Below are 27247 nucleotides of genomic sequence, written 5' to 3'. Positions count from 1 at the left end.
GGAGTTTTCCACGCTCGGAGGCTGTTCCCAGGCATCCCCCGAGGAGCTGGTGGAGCCGATCCTTTCCCGGGGGAAGATGCACTGAAAAAAAGGAGCTTTGCCAGACCCCGGCTGCCGGTGCCCTTGGCCTGGACCCTGATGGACTCCGAGGCAGGACTGCATTACCATGGTGATGATCTTAACCAAAACTCGGGAAAACAAAGGTGCTGACTCCGTAACATGCAGGACTGAGCTGGTAAGCTTTGTGAAATCTTCATTCAAAACTCTTTTGCTGCCCAGAGCTTTGCCAGAGTTTTATAATGTGGGGTGGTTTTTTTTCATGCTGCGGGGCCAGATCTTTAGATGGTTTCTGTCACTGATTTCTACCGAGCTGCATTAATTTCCAAGGGGCAGGCGATTAGTAAATGATTGGAGTCGTGTGGCTCTTGCATACGTGAATTTCAGTAAGCACACAATGGAATAAACAGCAGAAAAATATAAAATCAGCATTGGGAATGACACGGGTGAGAAGTTGCTTCACCAACAGGGAACAGATGCTCATCATTAATAGGAGGATGAGCAAGTGGGGAGCGAGATTAAGTGGGAGATGGCGAAGGGCAGTGCTGTGGTGCTTAACAGTCTCGCTGGCAGCCTGGAGGGATGAAAATCCAACCACGCTGAATGAGCAGGCAACAAAAAAAACCTGAATCAGTGGCAACAAACAGACTAAATGATGCTACAAGGGGTGAGCGAAGCCATGGGGCTGAGCGTACCCATGGTAGTGGGAAATGAGGGGCCACGCATTGTTTGGGGGCGATGCTGGAGCAAGTGAGATGGGGGGAACAGGGCGGAGATGGGGGATGCTGGAGAGCCGTCTGAGGAAGCCCAGAGCAAGGCTGGTTGGGGATATTTGCTCCTCTGCCCTCCAGGAGAGATGGTCACAGTCCGAGAAGAAGTTAGACCAAAGGGCTACTCCTCGCGGGGTGCGCTGAGAACCTCAGATAAGGGCGTGCGGGAACTGGGCAGGAAGCATCTGGCAGGGTTGGCCATAAATGGGCATTTTAAGCATTACAGAAATATAAATGCTTAAGTTTGCTTCAGGATGATGAACTGTCCGGCTGGGCTTCCCGGGCAGATAGCGCAGCGTGCCGGGGCGAAGGCAGGCTGCCCTGGCAGTGCGCAGTGGAGGAGAAGACAAGCAAGCCAGAGGCAGCCTTAAATCCTGCCTTAAAAGGGTGATATTTGGGAAGGAAAGGATATTGATATATTATAAAAAAAAACATCCTTGCTTTTGGGTTGGCTCCTGCTGGGAAGGCGGCTGCTGCTCGGGACGGCGAGGGGGGGAACCTGAGCATCCGACGCCGGATCTGTGCCCCAGGAGGTGTGCGGAGAAGGGGGAGGGGAACTTGCTGCCAAGAGGTGGATGAGAAGTAGTTTCTTCTACTACTGCCATGGGAAGGGATGGGCACTGGGGTTGTCCGACGGTGGAGCTGTAAGGAGAAACTTTGCCCTCCTGTGTTTGCTGAGTGCCTCCGGCAGCTGTGGGGCTGGGTCAACAGTGGAATGATAGTCCTGGTTACACAGGCTGAATTGCCGGGCTGTTAAATTGGGGCAGATGTTCATGAGAAGTCTGATCCACCAAGGAAAGCAAGAATTTTTCCGTTGACTTCATGGGAAAAGCCAAAAAGGAAAACCTAAAGGAAATAAATGTCCAAGCTGTGAGACAGTATTGCCCACCAACGCTCGACGGGCTCATTTGGTTCAGTTCCCAAGTTGGTGTTAGATGAAACTCTTACGAAATGGTAATTACACTCAATATGAGACATACGTCATCTAAAGACGTTCCTCTCTCTCCTGCCTTTGCAGGCAGTGGCTGCTCTCCGGGGCTGGCATGCAGATGGGGGCTGGCACAGCCACTGCCTTCTCCAGGGCTTGTCCATCGCTTTGGCCACTCTTTGGAGACAACTCCCTGCCCTCACTGTCCGCTGATTAATTCTACCTCCTGCTTCATAAGCTGGGGTCATTAATTGTACCTTCAACTTCATAAGTTGGGGACATTAATTCAACCTGCTCCTTCATAAGGTGACAGAAATAGCCTGACTTCACCTAGAAATGTGGCACGTGCTTCAAAAAAGGTGACCAACCCTGATGTATCTTCTCCCCATCTGCACCCCATCATTGTTTTCAGCCTCCACATCCCTCTATATTCAGTATTTGCAATATGCTGTACACGAAGTGGGATCTTTTTGTTGGATTGCTCCGTACAGGCAGGTACAGGCGTTTCGGTATGTTATTAATATTGTCATGTGAGCAGGCAACGTGTAAAGCACGGCTCAGGAGAGAAGATGTGAACGTGGTGGCCTAACGCCAGCTAAAACACAGCTATGGCAGCGCAGATGAGCAGGGAGGTCATGCTGGTGCTTCCCCCAGATGGTGTAAAGCCTCGGCCAGAGGGGATGGTGTTGCCAGGAAAGACACTTCAGGAGCAGAATATGGATATTTTGGGGGATAATAAAAGAACAATTAGTATGAAAGCGTGTTTTTGCAGACATAGCTGAAATGGCATGTAGCTGCAGATGACATATTGATTTATTGTATATAAAACTGTCCGTGGCCATTTTTAGAAGTCTGATGATGTTTCTTACACTGTCAAGAGGAAAATTCTTGGAAAAAAACAATCAAAAATTATTTTGGAGCCATATACTGGCATTTTCCCCTATTTTTAGTGCAAATCAGCACAATCCAAACGCAGACTCCCCAGAAGTCCTGGGGTGAGGACACTTTGCCTTAGAAACACAATATATGTTTAAAAAAAAATACCCAAATAGCTGCTTTGTACCTAGACAGGAGGCCTTAATGGGCTTGGATGGGGTTCAGATACCACTGCTGCTGCTTCCTTGCCCAATCCAGAATTACTGCTGAATTGCAGCTCCCGGTTTAGTTTCTCTGGTATTTTGGGTCCTAGAGGTGGGGACCTGACTGCAGCTATTCCTGTGCGTAAGGACTAGGTGCAGGAATCATGATCTCCAAGCTCAGGCCTCGACATCAACTCTCTGCAGTGTTTAATTAAATTTGATTTCATTGAGGGAAGATGACCAGGTCTGTCCCTTGGTCCCTGCTGAAAGGGGACTGTGGTGGGTGCCCGAGGCTCTCCTCCCCACCGGGTGCCGTGTGGCTTTGCCAAGGCTGGAGGCAGGGTGGTTTCTGGTGCCCTGGTCGAGTCTGCGAGAAGTGAATAGTTTTTCTGGTTGTTTGCAGCACACTCCAAAGATGAGTCAAGGACCTACCCTCTTCTCTTGTGGCGTGATGGGTAAGTAACAGAAACTTCTGTCCGTATTTACTCCACCTCCGCTCCCGCTTCCTTATAGCCATGGGCGGGAGGATGTCCTGAATAGCTGGATCTCTCCAAAAAACGCTCCCCTGCAGACCCCAGGGTGAGCATCCACCCACCTGCCCTGCAAGGTGGGGATGGAGGAGGACCCACCCCACCACCCACTAGTAGTGGCCATCACGCCCGTGCCACCCTCCTTCTCAGAGGTGGGTGTCCTGCCCCGTTGCCATTGCTGAGGGAATTGCTTGTCTCCTCCTCCCTCCTCAGTGCTTTGATATGTCTGCTTATTTTTAAAATAACTCGTGCAGTTGAGATTATAAGCATTTTGGGTCTGTGATTGTGTTTGAGTATCCAGCCCATGGCCGTGGCTCTTGACTGTTTGCACGATGCAAGTAATAAATATCAGCATTATCACTAAAATGTTCTACAACTTGGCACAAAGTGTTTGGGCAGGCCTCAAATAATAAGGAAAACATCTTTTTTTTTTTTAGCCTTTGACAATAACCATGGTATAAGATGTTTAATACCTTTCACATCAGAGTTTGCTATCAATTTTTATGCTGAACTGCCACCGGAATTGATGGGGGATTGGTGCCTTGGTTGGTGATCCTGAAAACCTGATAGTGCTGGAGGATGTGCCTTTATATTCTCTTCTTTGGGTTTTGTAAGGGGGGGGGCAGGCACTAGGCAAAGTCTCAAAACCCAATTAAAATTGTAGGTCAAGTTTGAGCCAGGCTACTTGGTACGAAAGCCAATACTTTAGAGACAAAGAGGCTTCCCCTTTTCTTCATGGACACAACTCTCATTAGTGTTAATGGGAGCCGAGCACACGCATTGAGGGGAGATATTTCCCAAGCTCTCTGATAACTCCAGTCATTGCCAGGGGCAGGGGAAGATGGAAAGCATTTGGATTTTTTCAGAGGAAAGTCACAAGCTTCAGAGTCAAGAAGGGGTAGAGACAACCCGGTCCCTTTCTCCTGCCTGTCAACTATGAGTGAGGAACAAAGACACCCCATCAGATGGTCTTGTCTTGCGCTGTGGCACTGGCAAGCTCTTCAGCACATATGAAGAGTCTGTGCCTAATTGAAAAGCAACTTAAGAGCTTTTCAGTCATCGTTAAGAGCTTTTACAAAGCCTTCTGCATCTTTGTGGTGCTGCGCTAGTCTTCCTCGGCTGCCAAATTGCCCTCTTCTGAGGGTACTGAGTCGTACCTCGTTGAGCACAGCCTGTCATGTAATGGTCTTCGTCATGCCCAGTCAAGAGGAGCCAGGCTCTCCAGCATGCCAGGGCATCGGTTGCCTTGGGTTTAATTTTAGGCATGTTTCAAAAATTCTCTTCTCGATGTCTCCAAACGTGGGCTGGGATCACAGACCAATCCAGCATCAAAACTTGCTCTACATGTTAAATAAGTCCCATGGTTATAAAGGCACCGAATGTGAAACTGGGGGAATATTTCAGGTCCAAGGGCCAAGCCCCTGTCGGTGGAGAGCACCGAGATAAATTAACACAGTGAAGTTTGGACTGACAGTGCAGCCAACGGGAGGCAAAGAGGAGGAAGGCACGTTCATGGGGGGTGATGCCCCTCAATGGCATCCTGAAAGCACCCGCCTGCTGCTCTACCTCCCGATGCAGGGCTTGCAGGCCTTCTCTTTCTGAATTTCCCGGGGATTTCGGTGTTTTTTTGGAAAGCCACCAGTGCAGAAACAACATCTCGGTGCATGTTCAAGCACAGTCGATATGCAAGGAGAAAAAGCAGCTCAGGGAAAGCCAAGGAGGCGTAGCTGGAGAGGGGAGACCTCGCTGGGGGATCGCGTTGAAGAGCAGGGCACGTTTTGCTGTTGAGGTGGGGAATTTCCTTTTCCCTGTGCCCTTGGTGTGTTTATTCTCCAGCGGTAGGTTTGGGGGCTGTTGTTTTCCTTTCCTGATGAAGCAGAGCTCTGCGCATCATATTTTAATCTTATTTGTGCGATGGGAAGGCTCTATGGCACTGCCGTCAGCTAATTACAACCATTAAATTTGTTCCACATTTAGAAATCATCTCTCGAACATAAACAGGGGGCAGTGGAAAATGCAGGCTGCCTTTTCCCCTGTGCACGGAGATCGGGAGACCGAAATTCGACTTGGACAACGTGGGGGAAAAAAGGGGAATTGGATGCGCACCCGCGGGAAGAGAAGTGTTTGGGTTAGGATCCAAACAGAGTTTATCTGCCAAAAAGGAGAAGAAAAATTGATTGAAACCCCTAATTGCTTTACAAGTTGCCATAATAAATTATGTATTAATGTAAATTATTTCACGGGAAAAGAACGTAGAGGAAACTTGAGCAGAAGGATCATGCATTATGTATAAAAAGGAACTGTAAAAATATTATAGCAGCACATTTGTGTCGCTGTAGTTAAAGTTGTGTCAGCGTTTTGGTTTTACACCCTTCTCTGTGGTTATGAATGTGGACATTAAAATTTACTCTGTGTCACCGGAGGAGCACAGCAGTCGTTTAAAAAGCCTGTGACCATCCCAAAGCTGCCGAGGTGCCTGGCGTGATGCTCCTGCAAAACCTGGAGCTCAGCATTTGGAAACCTGGCTGGGATGCTCTGAGGATGGAGCCCGTTCTCCAGGGGGATGCTGTGCAAAGCTCTCGGGGGTATCTGGAGGACAACACCACTCTCCTTGATTTTGGGACTTGACTTCAGCCCGCATGCCCTCATGCCCTGGACCACTGGGCTTGTTTGAGGCCGTGAAGGTTGCACAGGAGAACAGATGGACATTGTATGGGTTGGTTTTGCCTGAAAGGAAATTTAGGAGTAGATAGTGGTGCTGATGGTGTTTGAGCAGGATCTCGGTGGTCGCAGGGTGGGTTGAGCCCTGCTCGCATGCAGGCATCTTCTGGCTTGTCCCTGAAAATAGGAGAGGGGGCGAAAATAACCCAGGTGAGGATGGCTTGGCAGCCAGAGCCTGGGACATGCCGGGGCTTGTTGCCACTTACCCAGCCCAGCAAGTCCTGCCAGCAAGGCACTAGCCTCGGGTGGAGAGCAAATGCTGCGACGGCCACTCTTCACCTGTACCCTGAGTGCTCTGGCTCTTTGACACCCAACATCTCTCTCCTGGAGCATCGCTGGCAGGGCTGCTCCATCCTCCCTGGGGTCGACGGCCATCAAACTGTCCCAAGGCTAGGCAGGGCAGTGGAAAACAGAAATAGTTCAGGTTTGGGTCCCCCTGAGGCTGGGCAGCCTGGACACTGGCAGCTGTAACCTGAATTTAATGCTGCTTTGCGCCGGTCTGAATTTCTTGCTGCTTCGTGCCTGGTTTGCAAGAGGTTTTAGGCTCCTGCCGCCGCGGCCAGAAAGGGCAGGACAAGAAATTCAGTCCTCCCCAGGCTGCCGATAACACCCCTCTGTGTCCTGGGGAGCTGGAAGGCTATTTCACAACCAGAGAGATGCCAGAAAATTCACGGCACGTTGCCTCACCCTGGAAATGCAGATTTGCAGATTAAAACGTCTCGGAAGAAATTTGCTGGGTGTGCTCATCAAGTGACTCGAAGTGTTTATTTTTGCGGTTTTAAGTTAAAATCCAAAAGGAAGATGCTATTTCATCTGAGGACGCTAACAGCCAAGAAGGACCTGTTTAATCGGGGGAAGAGCCCCTCGTGCCACACTTACATCATGCTCTGGTTCTAAATGTTCTCCCACCGTTTTTCCAATAGGAAAAGGCGAGTTTTCCAGCGAAGCAGCTCCCTCGCAAACCGGGGGGTTCTCATGGTGGGTTTTATGCTGGAACAAATTACTGCCTCGGGGTAAACAGAGTTGAGGTTTGTAATGTAAGAAAATTAATACACGCTTAACTGCAGCGGTATTAATGGTTCCACTGCAATTATCGTTATCAGCGTGCTCAGGATGTGAATCTTCATCTTAAAAAATTGAACCGAAAACCAGCTGTTTTTCCTCCATAAGGCTTTCCCAAGTCCTTTAATTACACCCTCAGCCCTTAGACTGCCCCATTTTCAATTTGTTTCAGGGCGGACTGTTTTCTGTTTGCACTGGAAAAAACCTATTTTCTGGGTTATCCGGCAGTTTGGGACCGATCGGGGGAGCTCGGGGGGGGGCAGGCTGTGCCAGGGTCCCCTCCCTGCCCTGCCAAAAAAACCAGCTCCCACGGTGCAAGGGGAAAAGCAAATAACCCCAAGATGGTGCTGGGGATAAAAGTGTGATTACTGGGGTTTTTTTGCAAGGTTTGGAAGATTTATAGCTGTTTGTGCCGAAGGAGGGGTGAAAGAGGAAGGTGTCCCGTATCCTCCTCACCAAGGCCTTTTGTACAGCGTGACGTCTCCGGTCGGAGGATGGTGGCAGCTTGCCATGAAAAATCAGCTTCTATTTCTGTTTCTTTTGTCTGCTGACTTGACCTAAGGAATCTCTCCGCTGGCAGCATAATAACGGGGGGGTCGGGGGGGGAAATAATAAAGATCTAAACATAGATGTAGTTGTTTAGCGCGGGTTTCTCGCTTTTCATTGTGTTTATTAAAATGAGGATGGCGGGAGCTGAAATGCTGGGCGGTTATTGAGGGCAGAGCCAGGCTGGTTGCGGCTGGAGCTGTTAAGGTGGCAGCTGGATGCAGGGAGAAATGGGAAAACTGGCCAAAAATGGTGTAGGGGGCCCCAAAATCTGACCTCCTGACTTGAAAATGAGCCTTGGTCGGAAGCGTTCTGCACCGTTGCATCTCCCCTATCAGGCTGGTACCTACAGCTGCGGGCTGGGTATGGCTCGTAGTTCATCCTTCAGTCGCCCGAGTAGAAAAACCCCAAACGCCCTAAAAAAAAAGTACTGCACGATTTAGATACGATCACCCAAAACTTCACAGCGACGGTTAGCCAGCACGGTTTGCCTCTGCTCACAGCAGCCGGCGGCACAAACAGTCAGCAGAGGAGCTCTGTCGGGTGATTACTTTTTTCCATTGCAGCCGCCGCCGGGGTTGTCCTACCATGGTTTTCCTGTTGAGCGTCAACAGCGTATCTGCAGAGAGCCCCGTTCGCCCGCACCGGGGAGCCAGACCTTGATGCTGCTTTGCTTTTCTTCTCCTTTTATTATCAGCGGGACCGTGTCGGGGAATGAGATCGTCACCCTTCATCCTCTCTTTGGACACGGTCACCAGGGAGATTCCTGACTGCAGCTGTAGCCGGGTTTGCAGTCTTCCACAGCCATATACGTTTCAGCCCGTGGACTTTGGAGATGCAGGTTTCTTGGAGTTTTACCCAGGCACCTCAAAACCCACCTGATAAAAGGGAGATCTTTATGCTGACCCCGAAACCACCCTCTTCTGCTGTGCTGCGTTGGAAGGCTGTTAATGCCAGCCAACTTTGCAGGGGGAGGAAGCAAATTCCCATGTAAACAAGCTGAATGAAAGAGAGGGGCAGAAAAGAAAGCCAGCCTGTTAAGTGATATGTTCCTTTAAATAAATGCTTCAATGTTATGTTTAGTGCAGAAATGCAAACAATTGGCTGTGCAAGGTACAACGGGGATTTTCAAGGCAAGCCCGAAGAGATGCTAAGCCCAGGTCGCTGCAGAACAGGGTGTGGGTACCTGGTTCCCACAGCACCTTGCCTCTCCTTGTGGGTAACTGGGCAGGGGAGCACCTGGCCACAGCACCCAGGTGGTCCCGCATTTGGGGGACAGAGGGGAGACGGGAAATGAGCCTCACAACAGGGACCTAAGAACAGCATCTGGCAAAGAATCGCTGGAGGTTTATCATGGGGGTTGGGACTAGAAGGTCTTTAAGGTCCACGGTTTAAGGTCCCTTCCAACCTAAACCATTCTGTGATTCTATGATCTTAGAGCTTATGGTGTGCATCGACTTTTGTTAGAGAAAGTATCTTTGGGTTGGTTTTGGAGAGATGCTCAGAGCCTTAGTAGGGATACAGTTTTATTGGCTTCATGGAACAATACTCTCATAGCACTTGGCTGAGAGCAGGACAGCCCAATGGGTGTTGGGATGGCTTTTGGTTTCCCGTAGGCTCTGATGACCTGTTGGTATTTCTGTGCCACAAAGGGCAGCTCGATGCCCGGGGTGCACTCCCCTTTCTGGTAGCACCATCCCAACCACTCTCTCTGATCTCTTTGCTGGTATTTTGTCCATCTCACCTCAGCAGTGAAGAAGAGCTTTGTGCTCTTCACTTCCAGTTTGTGTGAACCTCTCGGGCAATTTGGGGGTCGATCTTTTCTCCCAAGTAACAGCTGATAGAACAAGAGGAAACAGCCTCAAGCTGTGCCAGGGGAGGTTTAGGATAGATATTAGGAAAAATTTTTACACTGAGAGGGTTATCAAGCATTGGAACAGGTTGCCCAGAGCAATGGTGGAGTCACCATCCCTGGAGGTATTTAAAAGACAGGGAGAGGTGGTGCTGAGGGACATGGGTTAGTGGTGGTTTTGTCAGTGTTAGGGTTGATGGTTGGACTTGATGATCTGAAAGGTCCCTTCCAAGCTGGACAATTCTATGATTCGGTTATCAATTGTGGAGCCCAGGAGAAGCGGCACACATCTGAGACACGATTTAGCACAAGAGATAAGGCAATGGCCACGTTGTTTTATAATGCTGCATTTCCCTTAGCTAGTACAATCTGGATATTCAAAGGCATGTTTTTATCTTCTTTGAGCAGTTTTGCTCCCACTGTGATTATCATTTTGTCTCTCTCCCCATCTATGCTGCAGCAACCGCTCTGCTGGCAGTTCGGAAAACCATATTCCAAGAGTTAATTAATTTGTCCTGGAAAACATCCCATATGCTACTCTTTTTGTTTATGGACGTAGAAAGCAAATCGCAGAATTAATTAATGCTAATGCCTGTGTGTGTGTGTGTGTTGTGTTTTTTCCCTCCTTTCTCAACCAGAAAATGACAGATGGAGAGATCTCAGCAGGAAATGTCCACTTCAGCTGGAGCAGCCGGGCACCAGCATCTGGGACTGCTTGTCGGACAAGGGCGAGGAGGGCTCGCGCTGGCCAAGGGAGACGGCCACCACCTGCTCCGTCACCAACCTCATCAAAGACCTCAGCCTCAGCGACCCCCACGGCAACCCCGTGGCCCCCCCCAGCAAGCGCCAGTGCCGCTCGCTCTCGTTTTCCGATGAAATGTCCGGCTGCGGGACCTCCTGGAGACCTTTAGGCTCGAAGGTTTGGACCCCGGTTGAGAAGCGGCGGTGTTACAGCGGGGGGAGCGTGCAACGCTACTCCAACGGCTTCGCCACCATGCAGAGGAGCTCCAGCTTCAGCCTGCCGTCCCGCTCCAACCCCCTCTCCGGCGAGCATCCCGCCCTCGGCAACCGGCTGGGATGCCAGCCCAGGAAATCGGCAGCCACCGGCAGGCAGGGAGGAGACCGGGTGGACATGCAGAGGTCCCTCTCCTGCTCCCACGACCGGTTCTCCTCCTCGGAGTATGGCCCACCTTCAGCGAGCAGCACGCCCGCCTCCACGCCGGAGCTGGGGCGGCGTGCCGGAGGGCTCTCCCGGAGCCGCTCACAGCCCTGCGTCCTGAACGACAAAAAGGTGGGGGTCAAGCGACGGAGACCAGAGGAGGTCCAGGAACAGCGGCCCTCGCTGGACCTTGCCAAGATGACCCAGGTAAGAGGCAGGCGGTGGCAGCCCTGCAGCCGGCGATGCTCTTCTCCGCTTTGCTAAAATTCCTTTAGCATCCTCCCGAGGTGGGCCTGCGGTGGGCAGAGTAATGCGGGTGCTGCAGGGAAGAGCATCCTTCTGACCCCTTCCCCTCCAAATGGATTTCTCTAATAAATTCCCGCATTTCTGTCCCGTGCCGATTTTTGCATGCTGAGTCCACCGTGCCATTGTTTCCTCCTGGCACGCATTTCCAGCAGGAATAAGTTAAACCCCATGTTTTTGAGTTCAGGAGAGAGGAGCCCTGGACCTGCTGTGGCGAGGTAAAGGCAGCCCCCTGAGGCAACCAGCTCTGGCTCCGTCAGGAGCCCAGTTCATACCTCCATGGGCTTTACTTGCTCTTAGCCTCTGTAATTTTCCACTCTGGAGATGTTATCACATTTCATTTTCAGTTGCAAACACAGAGCACAACCTCCCCTCTTCAATCTGCCGCGCGCAGCCAGATAACAGATCTGAAGTGTGACTCGGGGAGGGTTCTGCCCCCCCAGTTCCTCTCTCCGGTGAGACCAAGTGACGGGATTTTAGCGAGAGCCAAAGCGAGAGGCTGCACTGAAGGACAGTGAGAGCAGCCTTTCCATTTCACTCTCCTAAAATTTCTCTTTCGGCAGTTTTATGATTCAACATTTCATTAGCATCCTCTGTCCCATCCCCTCCTCGCCCACCAGACCGGGCTGGGTGGCCGAACGCCCGGCGGTTGCCAGCACAACCAACCAACAAGGATCTCCACAACCAGGATCCAGCCCAAGGAGCCTGTGGAGCATCCCTGGTTTCCAGGGAGGAAACCCAGCCAGCACCCATGGGAGCGGGTGGATTCCTGAGGCAGGGATGCGCTGCTGGCCGTGGGGCAGCAGGGCTGTGGCAGGGTGGGATTAAAGCAAAGCCGCACAAGGGCCAGGGTTTTCGTAGCTCTTTGGTTATGAAAAGCCGTTCTGGCAGGCTGCTCGCCGCGTGGGAGGACTGGCACAGAGGGACGAGCAGGATGAGGCAAGTTACGGGGAGCATTCTTGCCTTTGGTGGGGCGGGCTTTCAGGGCGTGGGACACGGTCAGAGCCCTCCCCGGGATGGGAACACCGTGAAAAGCAGCTAATTCCTCGTGGGCAGTCGAAGATGAGGGGGATAAGCATGCTGGAGAAAACCCCACAGGTTTGGGTGTTCCCCCAGGCTGCTTTTAATGCCTCTCTAGGAACGAGACTGGAAGGTTGGGTGAGTTCGGACAAAGAGCTGAAATAATGGCAAGGTGTCCACGTGGCCACACGTCTCCTTTAGTCTGGCTTTATATGGGGTAGAAATGGCTTGTGTGTGATGGTCTTTGTGATTCAAAGCAAAGGAAAACCAAAGTGTCCAAACCGGGCTTTCCAGTACACCTCAAAGCGTTCACTTTACAGATGGGGAAACTGAGGCACGGGCCCTGCCATGAGCCCCTGGGCACCAACAGCAGAGCTGGGGACCGAGCCCAGGGGTGCTGGATCTGGCTCTGGCACCCGAGCGGTTAATTTTTTGCTTGTGCTGGTAACCACATGTGTTTATAGGCCTGAAACCTGGTGCCATAATCAAAATAAAAATAATTCGACCTGAAATAAATGTTTTCTTCATACCAGGAGGGATATTTAGGCCAGGCAGGAGGGGAGGGAGCCACTCCTGGAAGCAATTACATGGCCACATAACTGGGCTAATTAAGAAAGAGACCTAAATGTTAAAGTTCTGCTGGGAAGGAAAATGCATGGGAAAACATGGCCTTTAATTCCTCAGAATCCTGTTTTTGTCTCTTCTGTCTGCAATTCCCATAGCTCAGAGAGGGGAGGTGGTCCCATATCACCCCCCTTCTTATTTACTCCTACAGCACCAAACCAGAGAGGCTTCAGCTTTGGGCAGAAACCAAACCATGAACATGGTTGTTGTTGAAATAGCAACAAATTTTAAAAGCCACAGCACCATGAAAATCCTTCAGCTCTTTTTAAATGCCCGGCATCGCTCTGCTTTGTGCCCTCTTCTCCTTCAAACTGGGTATAAACCCAGCCCGTTGTACTCAAGCGAGGGGGTGACGAAGTGTCATTTAATTGTCCCCGGTGTCCAGAGGCAGGTGAGATGTGAAGAGGCTGGTTCCAAGCAAGGAGGGTTTGGGTACCAGGGGAGCCGCCTGGCATCTCCGACCACCCTTGTGCCCCTTAAAACGAGGACATCGACCATCCTCTTGTTCCGGTGCAGGGCTTGGCTTGCTTTCCAACTTCAGCTTCTTTTTATCCCTTTCCACCTGAAGCTCAAGGAGGGCAACATCCAACCTCTGAAATCCCAGCGGTCGTTCTGACAGCGTGTTAATTAATCTCGGGACAACGCAATCTCCTTCCTAGGCGCAGTGCTCTCTGTCTCCCAGCTCCAGGGACCATGTCTGTACCAGCAGGATGTGATCAGAAGTAGTCGGGGATCAGATTTTTCCGTGAATTGGGAGGTTTCTCAGAGGGCTGGTTTTCTTTTTTGGATGTGGGTGCACCTAAAAAATATGGGAGATGAGCCGTGTTGCACGGTGGCTTGGACCCCAGCTGTGCTGGCGGGGCTGATTTCGGCAGGAGTAGGTGGTTTCACCCTTTGCAAGGCACTGGTAGAAGCTGGCTGGGCATATTAGGTGAGAAAAATGGATTTTCTATAAAAACCCAGAGTTTGCTAGAGATGCTGTGTGGTGGAGAGACTCCTGCTTGGGTTTCCTCTCCCATGGTCTGGTGTGATCCTTCTCCAAAGGGTGCCTTGCTGTGGTGGTGACCTGGGGACTTGCCATCTCCCACCTCCGCGTCCGCCGCTTTCTGATATCTTTGTGTCGACATTTCCTGCAGGATTTGGGGTGTTGTGTGAACGCCTCGCGGCAGAAGGAACGCTGGGTTTGGTGGCTTGTCTGAGTCATCCACGGGAAGCCGAGCCGTGGCCAACCCTGATGTTGGCATGTGTGTGCTGGCTGAGCAGATTGCTTTCCTTCACGCGGGCTCTGGGGAGCTGCAAGGGAGACACAACACGTCTGTCACACGGCGACGGCCGCCCCGAATGAGAATTTGAAATCATCCCCAGCACTGGCAAAAGGAGCCCTCGCTATCTCTTGCCCGGTCTGTTTCCTGCCTTGTGAAATTTTGCTATGGTTGTTGCTGAGAGATTTTAATTTGTGTTAACACGTTTCCAAACACAGCTATCCTTTCTACAGATTTTTTTAAAGTGAATTATTTATATATATTATTTATTATACATATTATTTGTGTATCTAAATACATATATAATGTACAATATAATAATATTATACATATTATTTATGTATCTAAAATTTTATATATATTATATTTATATATATATATATATATATATATATATATAAAAAAAAAATTTTAGATAGGGCCACAAAGATAATCAGAGAGCTGGAGCCCCTCTGCTGGGAGGACAGGCTGAGAGAGTTGGGGGGGTTCAGCCTGGAGAAGAGAAGACTGCAGGGAGACCTTAGAGCCCCTTCCAGTCCCTAAAGCAGCACCAGGAGAGATGGGGAGGGACCCTTGATCAGGGAGGGGAGCCATAGGACAAGGGGGAATGGTTTTAAACTGGAAGAGGGGAGATTGAGATGAGATCTCAGGAAGAAATTCCTGAGGGTGGTGAGACACTGGCCCAGGTTGCCCAGAGAAGCTGTGGCTGCCCCATCCCTGGAGGGGTTGAGGACGAGGTTGGATGGATCTTTGAGCAACCTGGTCTGGTGGGAGGTGTCCCTGCCCATGACAGAGGGTTGTAACTTGATGATCTTTAAGGTGCTGTTAAACCCGAACCGTTCTATGATTCTATGATATGTATTTATTTATTTATTCAACCCCAGCCATGTTCACAGCAGTAAACCCAAGCAGGGGTAGACCTGACTGGAAACGGAGGATGGTCTTGTAGTGTTTGGAAATACAATTTACCATGGAAAGACAGGCACAAATGTCTTTGTAGTGTGTAAGCCATGGCTTATTATATAGTATGGCGTATAGCATATGGGACAGAGAGTAGTTTCTGTAGAACAAATAAGGTGATTAAACTACAACATGCCCTTGCATCTCCCCAGGGTTATGTAGAGCTCCCAATGATTGTGAATTCACCATGAATAGCTGTCTGCCCTGCGGGTGGGCCGTGACGGATGGGCGAGGGGGTACCCCCAGCAGTGGACACCAGCTTAGGATGGAACACTGGGTGTGCTTGGCAAGGAAGAGTTATAGAGAAGACTTTGTGCCTGAGAGACGCCTGTTACAAGAAGGGTGCTGAGATGCTGGAGCTGGGTACAAGGGACTATTCATGTTTCTCGCTGGCCGCCCTGGACAGACAGCACCATTCATGGGGTGACTTCACTGTCTTCTGAGGAGCACGTGCCTTTGCAGGATAGGGTCATCTACACCAGGAATCCCAAGAGCATCCTCCTGAAATGTGGATGGGTGGTTCTGGTGTTTTTCAGGATTAAAATCAGCTTCAGCCTGGGCTGGAGATCCAGAGGAGTGGGGTGGCTAATGGGGCTCTCCTGATGGCTGGTAACCAAGCTGTCTCCTGCCTTGTTTTCCCTTTCAAATTAAGGAATAATGGCCGTTTCCATGCATGAAGGAACTTGTACGCTCCCAAAGCTAAAGCAAACATCCCACCAGCTTGGAAATGTTTCAGGCTGGTCTTGACGCTGAGCGGGGAGAAGTTTCAAACTGCAGGATGGGAGAAGTGACCTCTCCTCTCCGACCACCCAGCTCTTTCCTCGAGGGGTAAAATTCTCTACATTTTCACACAAGAAGATTTTCTATTTAAATTTTGGCAGCTTTCAAGCTTGCTGGTGAGGGCAGGGGGGGTGGCAGTGATCTCAGTTGGCGGCAGCACCCACTCAAGCTGGTGGCAAATATTGCCAAAAGGTAGCGACAGGCGAAAAACTGGAGGTTTTAAATTCCAGACGTGTCCCAGGAAATAGTTTGCTCTTGATGTAACTTCTGAGACAGATTCCAGCTTCCAAGCCCCAGTGTTTTTTAAATAAACACGAATGAGAGCCTGCAAAGGTCACTTTGTGGCTTGGTGGGAAAAAGCCTTGGGTTCAGGATCAAAAGGAGATGACTGGGTTCGGAGGGTGCAGAGGACCTCAGAGGCCGGCTGGTTTTAACTTTGGTGAGACTATTACACATGCCGCCGTCGTTATTCATTGCCTTGGTATTTTTTTAATTTAAGAGCACAAGTAGTTGAAAAAAAAAATCAAGTCAGTATTGGAAATGAGGTTCATAATGATGTTTGCTCCTGGCATGAACTGTTAATGGGCTTTTTTTTCCTGTCCCTGCTCCTTTGACAAACAAGTCTCCATATTTGTTGAAGTATAGCAAACCTCCTCTCGGCTGGTGTCCACCAAGTGGCACTCGTTGAGGTTGCCCGCTGGTACAAGCCCAGGTTGCTGACGTCCTCCTGCCCATGATGCCAGGGAGGTTGCTTATACACTGCGAGGAACTTCATCCCTGAAGTATTTCTTTCGCCTTCGGAGATGTTTTACATCAGTTTTTCTCTATTCTGCACTAAAAATGAAAGCTTTTGTTGGGTGTCATAGATTGGCCTGGTCCAAGAGCTTTATGCGGTTCAAGTGCATATACTTTTAATGTATAGAGGGCAATATGTTGAGAGGAATGGATGCTTTTGAAGTTATGGCACTGGACTGGACCTCATATGCATCAGCTATGTTCCTGCCTCCTCTGCAAATGTCCTTCAAGCAGAGCTTCCTGCCTGTTTCCCAAATGGAAAAATGAAGGCAATGCATTTTTTTCACCTACCCCTGTCCATAAGCTCCTGAGGCCATGGTGGGATGTAATTTGGGTGCTACCCATGGCAATAAAACCTTGCTCTTAGGTAGCAGGTCACATCGCTGCCAGAAGTAGCATGCAACGAAGATCCATCTCCCTATAAAAGGCTGATTTGTTGGTGCAGCTCTGGGGTGACCATTTCAGGCAAGGTACTTCGGTATAGTCAGAGGAAGCTTGTAGGAGGTGATTTATTGCAGCAGGCTCTATTTTAGTTACCCGACAGAGCTTTTAATAGCAATAATGTGTAGTGCAATGACATCCATTGTTTTGATTTTACAGTTGAAACGGTCCCATCTGCCCCAGTTATGAAGTTGTGACTCATCAGACACAATGGGCTGAAAATAAATTCAGCTGTGGAAGCAGAAAGGGGGCCATGGCCAGGGATGTGGGCATTTCTGCCACGAAACCACTTTTCCAGCATGGGCTGGGACTTGTGTGTGTGGAAGGGCTCCTCTGGCAGCATCCTTCGCCTGTGCAAGGGGTATCTGAGTGCTGAAGGGTTCCATGGTACCCAGGGACCATCCCCTGCCACCCCCTGCTCCTGGCTCCATCCCCTGCTCCCAGCTCCATCCCCTGCTCCTGGATCCATCCCCTGCTCCATCTCCATCCCTGGCTCCATCCCCTGCTTCATCTCCACCCCCCACAGCGTCCAGAGATATGGGGTGGGGTATTGCACCCTTGTTCGCACTCACATGGGAGGACAGGGCTGGAAACACACACAAAGCTTGGCAGTGTCTGTCCCAAACACACACAAAATCCGATTGTGTCCCCAAGACACGCAACTGATTCACTGCGCGCTGTTTAACCATCTGGTGCCTGGGCTTGTACGCTGCACGGACCCAAAAACCAGCTCTTATAAAGCACTGAGATTCATCCTTGAATGAATCAACGTGCCCCAAAGTGGTGGCCAAAAGTGGTTGTTCACGTTGTTTTTTAAAAAAACACCCAAACCCCAGCACTCCAGGAGGTTTCTGGGGTTGCTGCTCCCTCCCACGGTTCGGGTGGATACACGGTGGCAGGACTTCCAGACGGTGGTCGGGTTTTTCTCCCCTTGAAGGTGTTTTCACATCTTCTGCCAGAGGGTGTCGGAGGCATTCAGAGGCTGGAGCAGGGTGCAGATTTTGGGTCTGCGGCAAAGCCCAGCGTGGCGGTGGGAATGGCTCCTTTGGGCACGAGGTGACATGGCTGTGGCCTCCTGGGGAGCCGGTGGTTCTGTAGAAAATATTTTTTCAATGCAAAATTGTAGTAGTGATGGTCAGCAGTTACCTGGGAGTCTCTTGCCTTGAAAAACTCTCCCAGAGCATTTCAGAAAGCAGCGCTAAGGAAACCAGGAGGGCAGCTCGGTTTCCTTTTCAAGGGAAAGATGCTCAGGGGTAGCCTGAAATGGAACTGGTGTCAGAAAAGCCATGTGTCCTTCAAGTCTGTGTTTCATTTGCAGGAAGCCACGGTGCTGGGTGCGACGGTGGGTGCAGGAGCTGTTATGGGTACATGACTCCAGATTACTTACTCCCCTCACATTTTTAATCCGTCTATGATTCTGTGATGCAGAGGAGAAGCGAAAGGCTGGGCACAGAAGGGCTGGGCAACCTGGAAATACAGAAATAAATAACACAGTAACGGCTCGCGGGGCTGCTTAATGACCCGTCCGAGCAAAGGGATTTCTCCAGCTCATAGCGAAGGGCTCGGTGTCTGTTAGGGAAAATATGTGCTCTTGGCAGGAAAGGAGGATTTCCTCCAATTATTGTTGGGAATGGGAATGGGCTGGGAGGCTGCCCTGGGACCGAGCCCCCACGCGCGGGATGCTGTGGGATGCTCGAGCCCCGGAGAGCATCACTGCTCTCTGATTCCATGCATAGCCTGCTGTATTTCTCCATGATTTCCAGGATCTATCTCTCCAGCATCTCCCTGGGGCTCCAACACCAGAGGGATTCCCGTCGCTGGGTCATACAACAGCTTTTTCTTTTGCATTTGGGGAAACCCACTAAACATCCTCAGTGTCACTGGGGCAGCTACAGAACTCCAAAGATGAGCAAAACTGTGAGTAAAACCAAATTAACTCTACAGGCTCCAAGGCAGCGTTAATACTAATGACTTAAAGCCTCCTTCTTGCTTTTTTTTCTGGTTTGTTTGTTTAATATTGTGGTGTGAAGCAACTTGGTAGGATAATAGATATTTCTGAGCCTGCTCGTGAAAGCTGTTTTTCACACCAAACAGAAGAAAAGCAAAATTATCTGCTAAAGCTGTAGATTTTCAATGCACCATCTCAGCGCTAGTGCCGGTTGTTGCAAAATTAGAATTGGGGCAATGTAAATATTATTCTTTATTAGCCGGGAAGGCAGACCCTAACAACAAGGGCAGCATCATGGTACCTGCCGGGGAGCCATCCCCTCCGTACAGCGGATGCTGCTGCAGGCGAGGTCTGCAGCACCCTGGCCTGCAAATTACTCAATGCCTCCATAGTTAAAATTTTTAAAAAAAATAAAATAGCGGATGAGCTTGAGCTCCTTGACGTGGCAACGGTGTGTATAACCCAGCTCCCGCTCTGCACCAGGCACACGGGCTCCGTTTGCATCTCATGTACCCCATAACTGCCTCCTGTGTTTTCCTTCCTCGGGTATTTCAGTCATTTCTTTTCCAACACTTCATTCATCGCTCACAGGCTCTTTCTGCGGGGGGAGAGGGTCGGTGTGAGACCCATGGCCTCCCCCCCCCGATGGCAATGTTGATTTTGGAAGCCGATGCTGCTGAGCTGCAGTGGTCGCCAGCACTGCTCGGGGTGAGATGGCCACGTCTCCCGCTTTTTGAGGAGGCCAAACAGCACTGAGCGAGGGGCTGGTGAGACCTGTCTGGGGTATCTCTACTGTGCTGAAGCTCAGGCCCGTTGGCAGAGCTCCTGAGATGCTCCTCACGGTGATAAAAAGGAGAGGTTGGTTATTCCAGCCTCAGGGCTGAGCTTCTCCAGCTCCCTCTCCATCTCCCTTCCTCCCCTTCCCGCTCACCGGGAAACCAGCCTTGGGGACACCAGCCTGGGGATGGAGCTGGAGAAGATTGTGAGTGCCTTAAAAGCAGTGGCGAGTGTTGAACCTGAGTGATGTCTCTGCCTGGCCTGAATAACAGCAGCTGCTGTAATGAAGTTCTGCAGAGCTTTAAAACCAAAGGGAACCCCTTATCCAGTCTCCAGCGCCCTTCTGTCCTCCTTGGCAGCACAGATGGCTGCTTTGTGTGACACGAATGCCAGGTAGGACTTTGCCATGATGCAAATAACCAAAGTGGCAGATAATGACCCAGGTTGAAGGTGTTTTACAGGAGATCATAGAATCATGGAATAGTTTGGGTTGGAAGGGACCTTAAAGATCATCTCGTTCCAACCCCCTGCCCTGGGCAGGGTCACCTCCCACCACACCAGGTTGCTCAAAGCCCCATCCAGCCTGGCCTTGAACCTCTCCAAGGATGGGGCAGCCACAGCTTCTCTGGGCAACCTGGGCCAGGCTCTCACCACCCTCACAGCAAAGAATTTCTTCCTGAGATCTAATCTAAACCTCCCCTCTTTCAGTTTGAAGCCAGTACCCCTCATCCTATCACTACATGCCCTTGTAAAAAGTCCCTCCCCATCTCTCCTGTAGCCCCTTTAGGGACTGGAAGGGGCTCTAAGGTCTCCCCAGAGCCTTCTCTTCTCCAGGCTAAACACCCTCAACTCTTTCAGCCTGCCTCACAGCAGAGGGGCCTCCTCTGGACCTGCTCCAACAGGTCCATGTCCTTCTGCTGTTGGTGGCCCCAGAGCTGGAGGCAGCATGGGGTGGGGGTCTCCCCAGAGCGGAGCAGAGGGACAGAATCCCCCCGCTTCTCCCTGCTGGCCACGCTGCTGGGGATGCAGCCCAGGATGCGGGGGGTTTCTGGGCTGCCAGCGCACGTTGCCGGCTCATGTTGAGCTTCTCATCCACCAACAGCCCTAAGTCCTTCTCCTCAGGGCTGCTCTCAATCCATTCTCCACCCAGCCTGGATTTGTGCTTGGAATTGCCCCGATGTTTGCCTCGGGGAGTGATTTAAACCCAAGCTGGGCTGAGCAGCCCCCAGCGGAGGTGACTTTGCTGGATGGGGATGGGGAGGGCTGGCAGAGCCGCATCGTCCCCGCACGGAGCAGCACCGCTCGCCGCCCGCTTCCCCCTTTCCTTCTGGCACCGGGTTTTTATTTTCAGCTTTTCAGCTTTATAGAGCGACTGTAGCCCAGTGTGCTAACGGGAGGTGATGACAGCTCGGTAGGTAGGGCTGGTGGTGCTGACAGCTCGTAGCGTTACACCTTTCCCAGGAAAATTGCGGCAATCACCTGGCAGGGTGGAAAAAACCAACAACAAAAAAAGAAGTGTTTGCGCAAAAGCCGTGATCACCGCGGGGATCGCGGTCCTGCTAATATTTATTCTAGCAGATCTGCTGGGTTTGCAGGGCCGTGTTTCAGGGAAAAGCTCGCAGCTGGGTATTTTACGAGGGGAAGAACTGTTGCTGAGGGATTCCTCCAGCTTGCTTGCTTGCTGGCGGGGCTGCCAGTCTCCAGCCTCCGTCCCCCGCGGGGACACATGCTCAAGGGGAGGAAGAACCTGTGGAAAAGGATGGATGTGGCTTTCCCAGCTTTTAACCTTGGTCCCCGCGTCACGAGCATGGTGAGATGTAGCCTGAGCTTGGTCACCACCGCGCAAGAAGGGCTTTGCTCTGGAGGTGGCTGCCAGCCCTGCGGCTCCTTCCAAGTGGCCAAAGGTTTCTTATTTGTATGTTTTGATGATTTTTCAGCCTCTTGCTTTACCAACGTCTCATTTTCTTCCTCTGCCTGAGGGATTGCCCAGTATGTTGGGGAGAGTTGGGGGAAGAAAAACCAGCACCACAAGCGGTCAGAAATGGGTTATTGTGAATAGAGGTGTTTTGGGTGGAAGGTACATTACAGACGCTCGCTGGATGAAGTCAGGATGGGCAGAAGCATCTCCCAAAAGCCACTTGTGTCAGATCTGGGAGGGTGTCTGAATTCTCACTGTTTCCTTGAGACTGACAGCATTTGAGATGCTGGGTACCCCTTTGGGCCTGGAGCTGAAGGACAAGGTGGTGGAGAGGCTCGGAGGGGACCCAGGGCTGCCTGGCCATGGGGAACAAGCGCCGCATTGTGCCACCAGAACTGCCCTTTGATCAATATCAATAGGGGACTTGACTGCCCAGATTTGCCAGCTCAGCACTTCAGCACGCGCTAAATTCACCCAATAAATAAAAAAATGAGCAAAAAAACTCCCAATGGGTTGAGAACAGAAGCTGTATTGATGGTGGTGGCTGATCCACTGCTGCTCCATGGTCAGCGCACACGAAGGTGGCTCAGTTCTCACCATCTTGAGATCACCCTTCCCCAAAATGTTCATCCCCACCCCCCTGCAGTGCCATCCTCTCCCTCTGGGAAGGTGAGACGTGGGATTTTGTGACAGCCAGTGCCTGTGAAAACTTGCTTTCTGAGCCGAGCACCAGCAAACGTGCGTCAGAGGGAGTCCCTCCGCCTGGTACCCACACATGGCCTTCCTCCACGAGCAGCCGCTGCAGCGCGGGAAGGTCGGAAGGGTTTTTCCATCCTCTTGCAGGGAAGGTTACAAATATCCCCTGGAACAACTCAAGGCTGTTTCGTGGAAAACGTTGGGTTGCGGCATGTGTGGATTTGAGCAGGGAAAATGAGGCTGTTGGCTTGATTGCCTTGCCAAAGTCCAATAAAAATGCAAAATTTCCCTTAAAGTCAAGTACATTCATGGTTGTTCTCCGAGACGTGTCCAAGCTTGGAAGCACTTTTTGTTTGGATGGGAAGAGCCTGCCGTGGACCTGTTCAGTCGCTCTCCAGGTTGCATACTCCTTCATTCATCATTACAGGCATCGCCCATCTCCTTCTCTGAAAGCGCCGTAGAGCATCTTCCATCCTCGCAGGATGCTCTAGCCCACCCACAGCAGCCCGGCATGCCCGCGCCTGGGTACCGAGCCCAGGGAAGGGCTGGAGCCAGGAGATGAGCTTGATTAGCAGAAGGCAAAAAATTAACCTTCTCAGAAGTGCCAGAGTTTTGTTTGTAGAAGGGATTTGCACTTCTGAGAGGGCTGTTGACTTTCAGGAGACGTAGGCTTTCAAGTGCCCAAATCACTGTTGGAAATGCGCTTGCAAATTTTTTTTTAAGTACTTAGAAAATACTTCTCCTGTGTCCTCAGGCCTTCTCCGAGTGCAGTGGTAATTACAAGTTGTCCATTAACCACAACGTGCAGATCTCTGCTTGAAGCTGTTACGCGTTCCGCGCCCAGGAGAGAGACCGCAATGGAGAGGCACGGCTTGTATTTAAAAAATGTGAGAAGGATGACGCGGGGACTGGGCGCAGTTGAGTTTTTAAAGGACAAGTGGCTGCTTTTTCACATGGGCTTGGGCGTTTGGGGAAGGTTTCAGGGACTGAAGGACACGTGGAATGTAGTGTCCGTCCCCCCCCCACCTCCCAGCTTGGGCAGTGGCCAACTTCTCCTTGGGCAGCAGGAACTTCTCCTTTCAGATCCGACAGCCTCTGCGTCATCTCCTGCCATGACTCGTTTTACCGTGGTGTGTCATTTAGCGCGGCGCCCAAAGCCTCTCAGCGACGCGTGGCCAGCGGGTACCAACGCAGCACAAGAACCTTGGATTTCCTAAGAAACCATTGGAGTGTGGAGTAGGTGGGGCTTTGACCCGCATCCCTCAGTGGGGACGTAAAGGGGTGATTTTGCTTCATTTACAGCCTGGGGCAAGATATTTTGGTGGAGTTACTCCCAGCTTACCTGGATTTGAAAAAAAAACAAACCAAAAACCTCAAGCAAATGTGCATAAATTCCCTGGGAACGCTGCTGAGGATGTTTGGATGAAGGCTGTGTCTCCAGGCTGTGTGTTTGGTCCTGAATTGTGCCACAGCAGACGCCGGCAGCAGTCCTGTCCCTCCATGTGACCGATGCTCTGGTGGGTACCGACGCTCTCCTGGTTACTCCGGCTTCCATCTGGCCCAGGCTCTTGGAGAGAGAGTGTGATGGAAGCAGCACCAGGGTTTGCCTTCCCAGAGGGTGTGATGGAAACAGCATCAGGATTTTCCTTCCCTCGGATACATGAGAGCAAGAAACCCCAAGAGCTCTCCTGCACCCTCCTGTTATCCCAGGCAACCCAAAAACCATGTTAGTTTGATGACATTTGTCTAACCTGTATCAACGGGGCCTGGTGATGAGGTTTCGCGGCTTTCAGAAATTAGCAGCGCTCCAGGATCTTCACTGGAAATACAATACACCCTCCTGCGCCCCCCATTTTGTGTCTTCGGCCCATTTTCTATCTCCCCACTTTTCCTAAACTGTTCCTCAGAGGTCACCTGGTCTGGACTTGCCACCTTCCTGCTGCTCCAGGCTCGCAAAGAGCTGCTGGTGTCTGTGTTTGCAGATTTAACCCCACCAGAAGGGCATTTCAAGAAAATACTGACTGATGCCAGGTGCCTGTGAAGCCTCTGGGGAATCCCACCTGGTCCGTATTTCCACCCAGACGTGAGCTTACACCGGTGACTTACCATGGAGTGTGGTTTTTCCTCCTTTTGAGTAGTTTTTCTTCATGTGCCCATCTCCTATAGAGAAAATAGAAGCCACGCATGGTCTTCTCATCACGGAGGTTTCAGTCAACACTAAAAAAAGGCCTTCCCGGAGATAGGGATCTTTAAAAGCGAGGAATCTCCTAACCCGGAGCCCTGGCTCGTTATGCTTCAGGTTTCCTACTGCTCGTAAATCCCACGCCAGGAAAGGCAACTGTAAGGAGCTGGGGAGAGCGCCGATGCTTGTGTGCTCATACCTATTTATTGGTGTGGTTTCTGAGGATTTTGGGGCCACAGATCAGGTGAGCATCTCCAGCAGAAGATGCCTTCCCCCAGGTATTTATGGGATGGACATTCAGGCCCGTTTCGTGGGATGTGGCTGAGTCAGGTGTCTCTGAAGTGACCATCACACGTGGCTCTTGTGAGAGGCTTGCACAAGCTGCTGAGATGCTCCACGGTCTTCTCCTGCTCCGAGCAGGCTCTCTGCCCCGCAGCCAGCGGGATGGCCACATTATTTCCATTGGCATTCCCTAATTAGGATTTAGTTTGCTCCTTTAAAAAACAGCCCGGGTAAAAGGCATGCCCCGTCAGGTAAGCACATTTGTGGTCAGACGGCATCTCCGAGAGGTTGTGTCTGGTCGGCTCTGAAGGGTTTGAGAATTCCTGTGAGCTCCTCGTCACCCTTGGAGTTTGAAATCGTTTTGAAAACGTGACAGTAGATAAAGTAGATCAAGTTTTTTCATGGCCAAGACAACCAGCCGTGGGGCCTCTTCATTAGCGAGACAAGGGACAGAGAACTGACCTCGCGTGGTCTTTAAAAGGGAGGACAGCCAGGAGCCATCACAGCGGAGGGTTCAGCAGCACACGAGCTCCAGCTGCTTAAAGAGGGGGCTGAAGTTTCTCTTAAAATGGAATTGTTGAAAACATTCATTTATTTTTGGCAGAACAGCTCTGTGCTGCCTTAGACGTGGGACTGGGAGGTGCGTGGGGTGGAGGTGGTGATGGGGCCGATCTGGACCAGGCTGGGGGTGTTTTTGGTGCCATTGCCCGTTGCAGGGGCAGGAGAGGCACAGGAGCTGAGGAGGGGGAGGTCGGGGTTTGCGGAGGGTGCCCAGCTCCCAGGGACCAGGTGGCCAAGAGCTGGGGGCTTCTGCTGCTCCACTTGCTTTCTGCTGGGATGGGGGGGCTCACAGGTTTGGGGGTCAGAGGACTCTCAGCTCGTCTTGTAGCTCATCACAGCTTTGGCATTCCCTCCAGTCCATGTCATAGAGTCATGGAATTGTCTGGGTTGGAAGGGACCTTTCACATCATTGAGTCCAACCCTTGACCTAACACTGCCAAAACCACCACTAACCCATGTCCCTCAGCACCACCTCTGCCCGGCTTTTGAATACCTCCAGGGATGGTGACTCCACCACTGCCCTGGGCAGCCTCTTCCAAGGCTTGATAACCCTTACAGTGTAAAAATTTTTCCCAATATCCATCCTAAACCTCCCCTGGCACAACCTGAGGCCATTTCCTCTTGTCCTATCACCTGTTCCATGGGAGGAGAAACTGACCCCCCCGGCTACACCCTCCTTTCAGGGAGTTGTAGAGAGCGAGAAGGTCTCCCCTCAGCCTCCTTTTCTCCAGGCTGAACACCCCCAGCTCCCTCAGCCGCTCCTTGTGAGACTTGTTCTCCAGACCCCTCACCAGCTCCGTTGCCCTTCTCTGGACACGCTCCAGCCCCTCAATGTCTTTCTTGTCGTGAGGGGCCCAGAACTGGACACAGCACTGGAGGTGGGGCCTCACCAGTGCCCAGTCCAGGGGGGTGATCACCTCCCCAGTCCTGCTGGCCACACTATTCCTAATACAGGCCAGGATGCTGGTGGCCTCCTTGGCCACCTGGGCACACTGCTGGCTCATGTTCAGCCGGCTGCCGACCAACACCCCCAGCTCCTTTTCCACAGGGCGGCTCCAGCCACTCGGCCCCCAGCCTGGAGCGTTCGTGGGGTTGGTGTGACCCAAGTGCAGGACCCTTGTGGAACCTCATGCCAATGGCCTCGTCCCATGGATCCAGCCTGTCCCTCGCGCCTCTCTCAGCTGCCTCTTTCCCTTTTCCTCCGCAGAACCGCCAGACTTTCAACAGCCTCACCTGCCTTAGTGCCGGGGCCGAGGAGGGCTCCCAGCGGCTCCCCGGCCCCCAGCCATGGACCACAGCCCCCCGCTCCCCGGAGGTGATGCCGGGCAGGACCCCCGCCTGCACCCCGGTCCCAGAACCATCTCGCTCCCGGCCCCAGGAACGCCAGGCCAGCAGGGACGACCTCTCCTGCGAGGAGGAGGAGGAAGGCGGCGGGAAGGAGGAAGACGGGAGGGCCTGGCGGAGCGGCGGGGCGGGCGCCGAGAGCCTCTTCCAGCTGGACGGCGAGATTGATATCGAGCAGATAGAAAACAACTGAGGAGGGAAGAGGGTCCTCTCGCCCCGCCAGGGTCGGGGGGGGAGATGCCAGCAGAGCCGTGGAGGGGTCCCCACCGCCGGGTTTGCGGGGTCCCACCACCGGTCCCCTCCTGCCAGCCCGGGGGGGGGGGACACGAAGCAGCTTTGCCAAAATTTCATCAGGTATTTAGAGCAATTTGTGTGCGCGCGCGCGTGTGTAAACCTTGAATTTCTTCCTAACTACTGTAGCCCGAGATCACCCAGGCGGAGGGAACCGCCTGCCCCACCGGGGGGGGGGGACACCAGGCGCAGGGATGGCCCAAAAAAACCCCTCGCATTTAGCGAGGAAATGGCTTTTTGCAAACGTAGAGTTGCGGCTGATGGGGCCGGTCACGCTCCCCCCGGTCCCGCCTGCGCTTGGCTGGAAGGGGATGCACAAGGAGAAACCACCAGCCGTGGGGACTGGGAAAAAGTGGGGG

General features: G+C 51.8%; 1 protein-coding gene across 1 annotated transcript; it reads left to right on the top strand.

Moving 5' to 3' along the window:
• Positions 1-26790, top strand: FAM53B (family with sequence similarity 53 member B). The gene is made up of 4 exons (XM_074159097.1): positions 1-235; positions 3238-3289; positions 10184-10911; positions 26461-26790. The coding sequence occupies exons 1-4, from the start codon at positions 167-169 to the stop codon at positions 26788-26790; spliced, it is 1179 nt and encodes a 392-aa protein (XP_074015198.1). The 5' UTR covers positions 1-166.
• The last annotated feature ends 457 nt before the right edge of the window (positions 26791-27247 follow it).

Source organism: Numenius arquata, chromosome 15 (assembly GCF_964106895.1).
Source record: "Numenius arquata chromosome 15, bNumArq3.hap1.1, whole genome shotgun sequence".
Taxonomy (NCBI): domain Eukaryota; kingdom Metazoa; phylum Chordata; class Aves; order Charadriiformes; family Scolopacidae; genus Numenius; species Numenius arquata.
The sequence above is the reverse complement of the archived record's forward strand: the minus strand, read 5'-3'. Positions and strand labels throughout refer to the sequence as shown.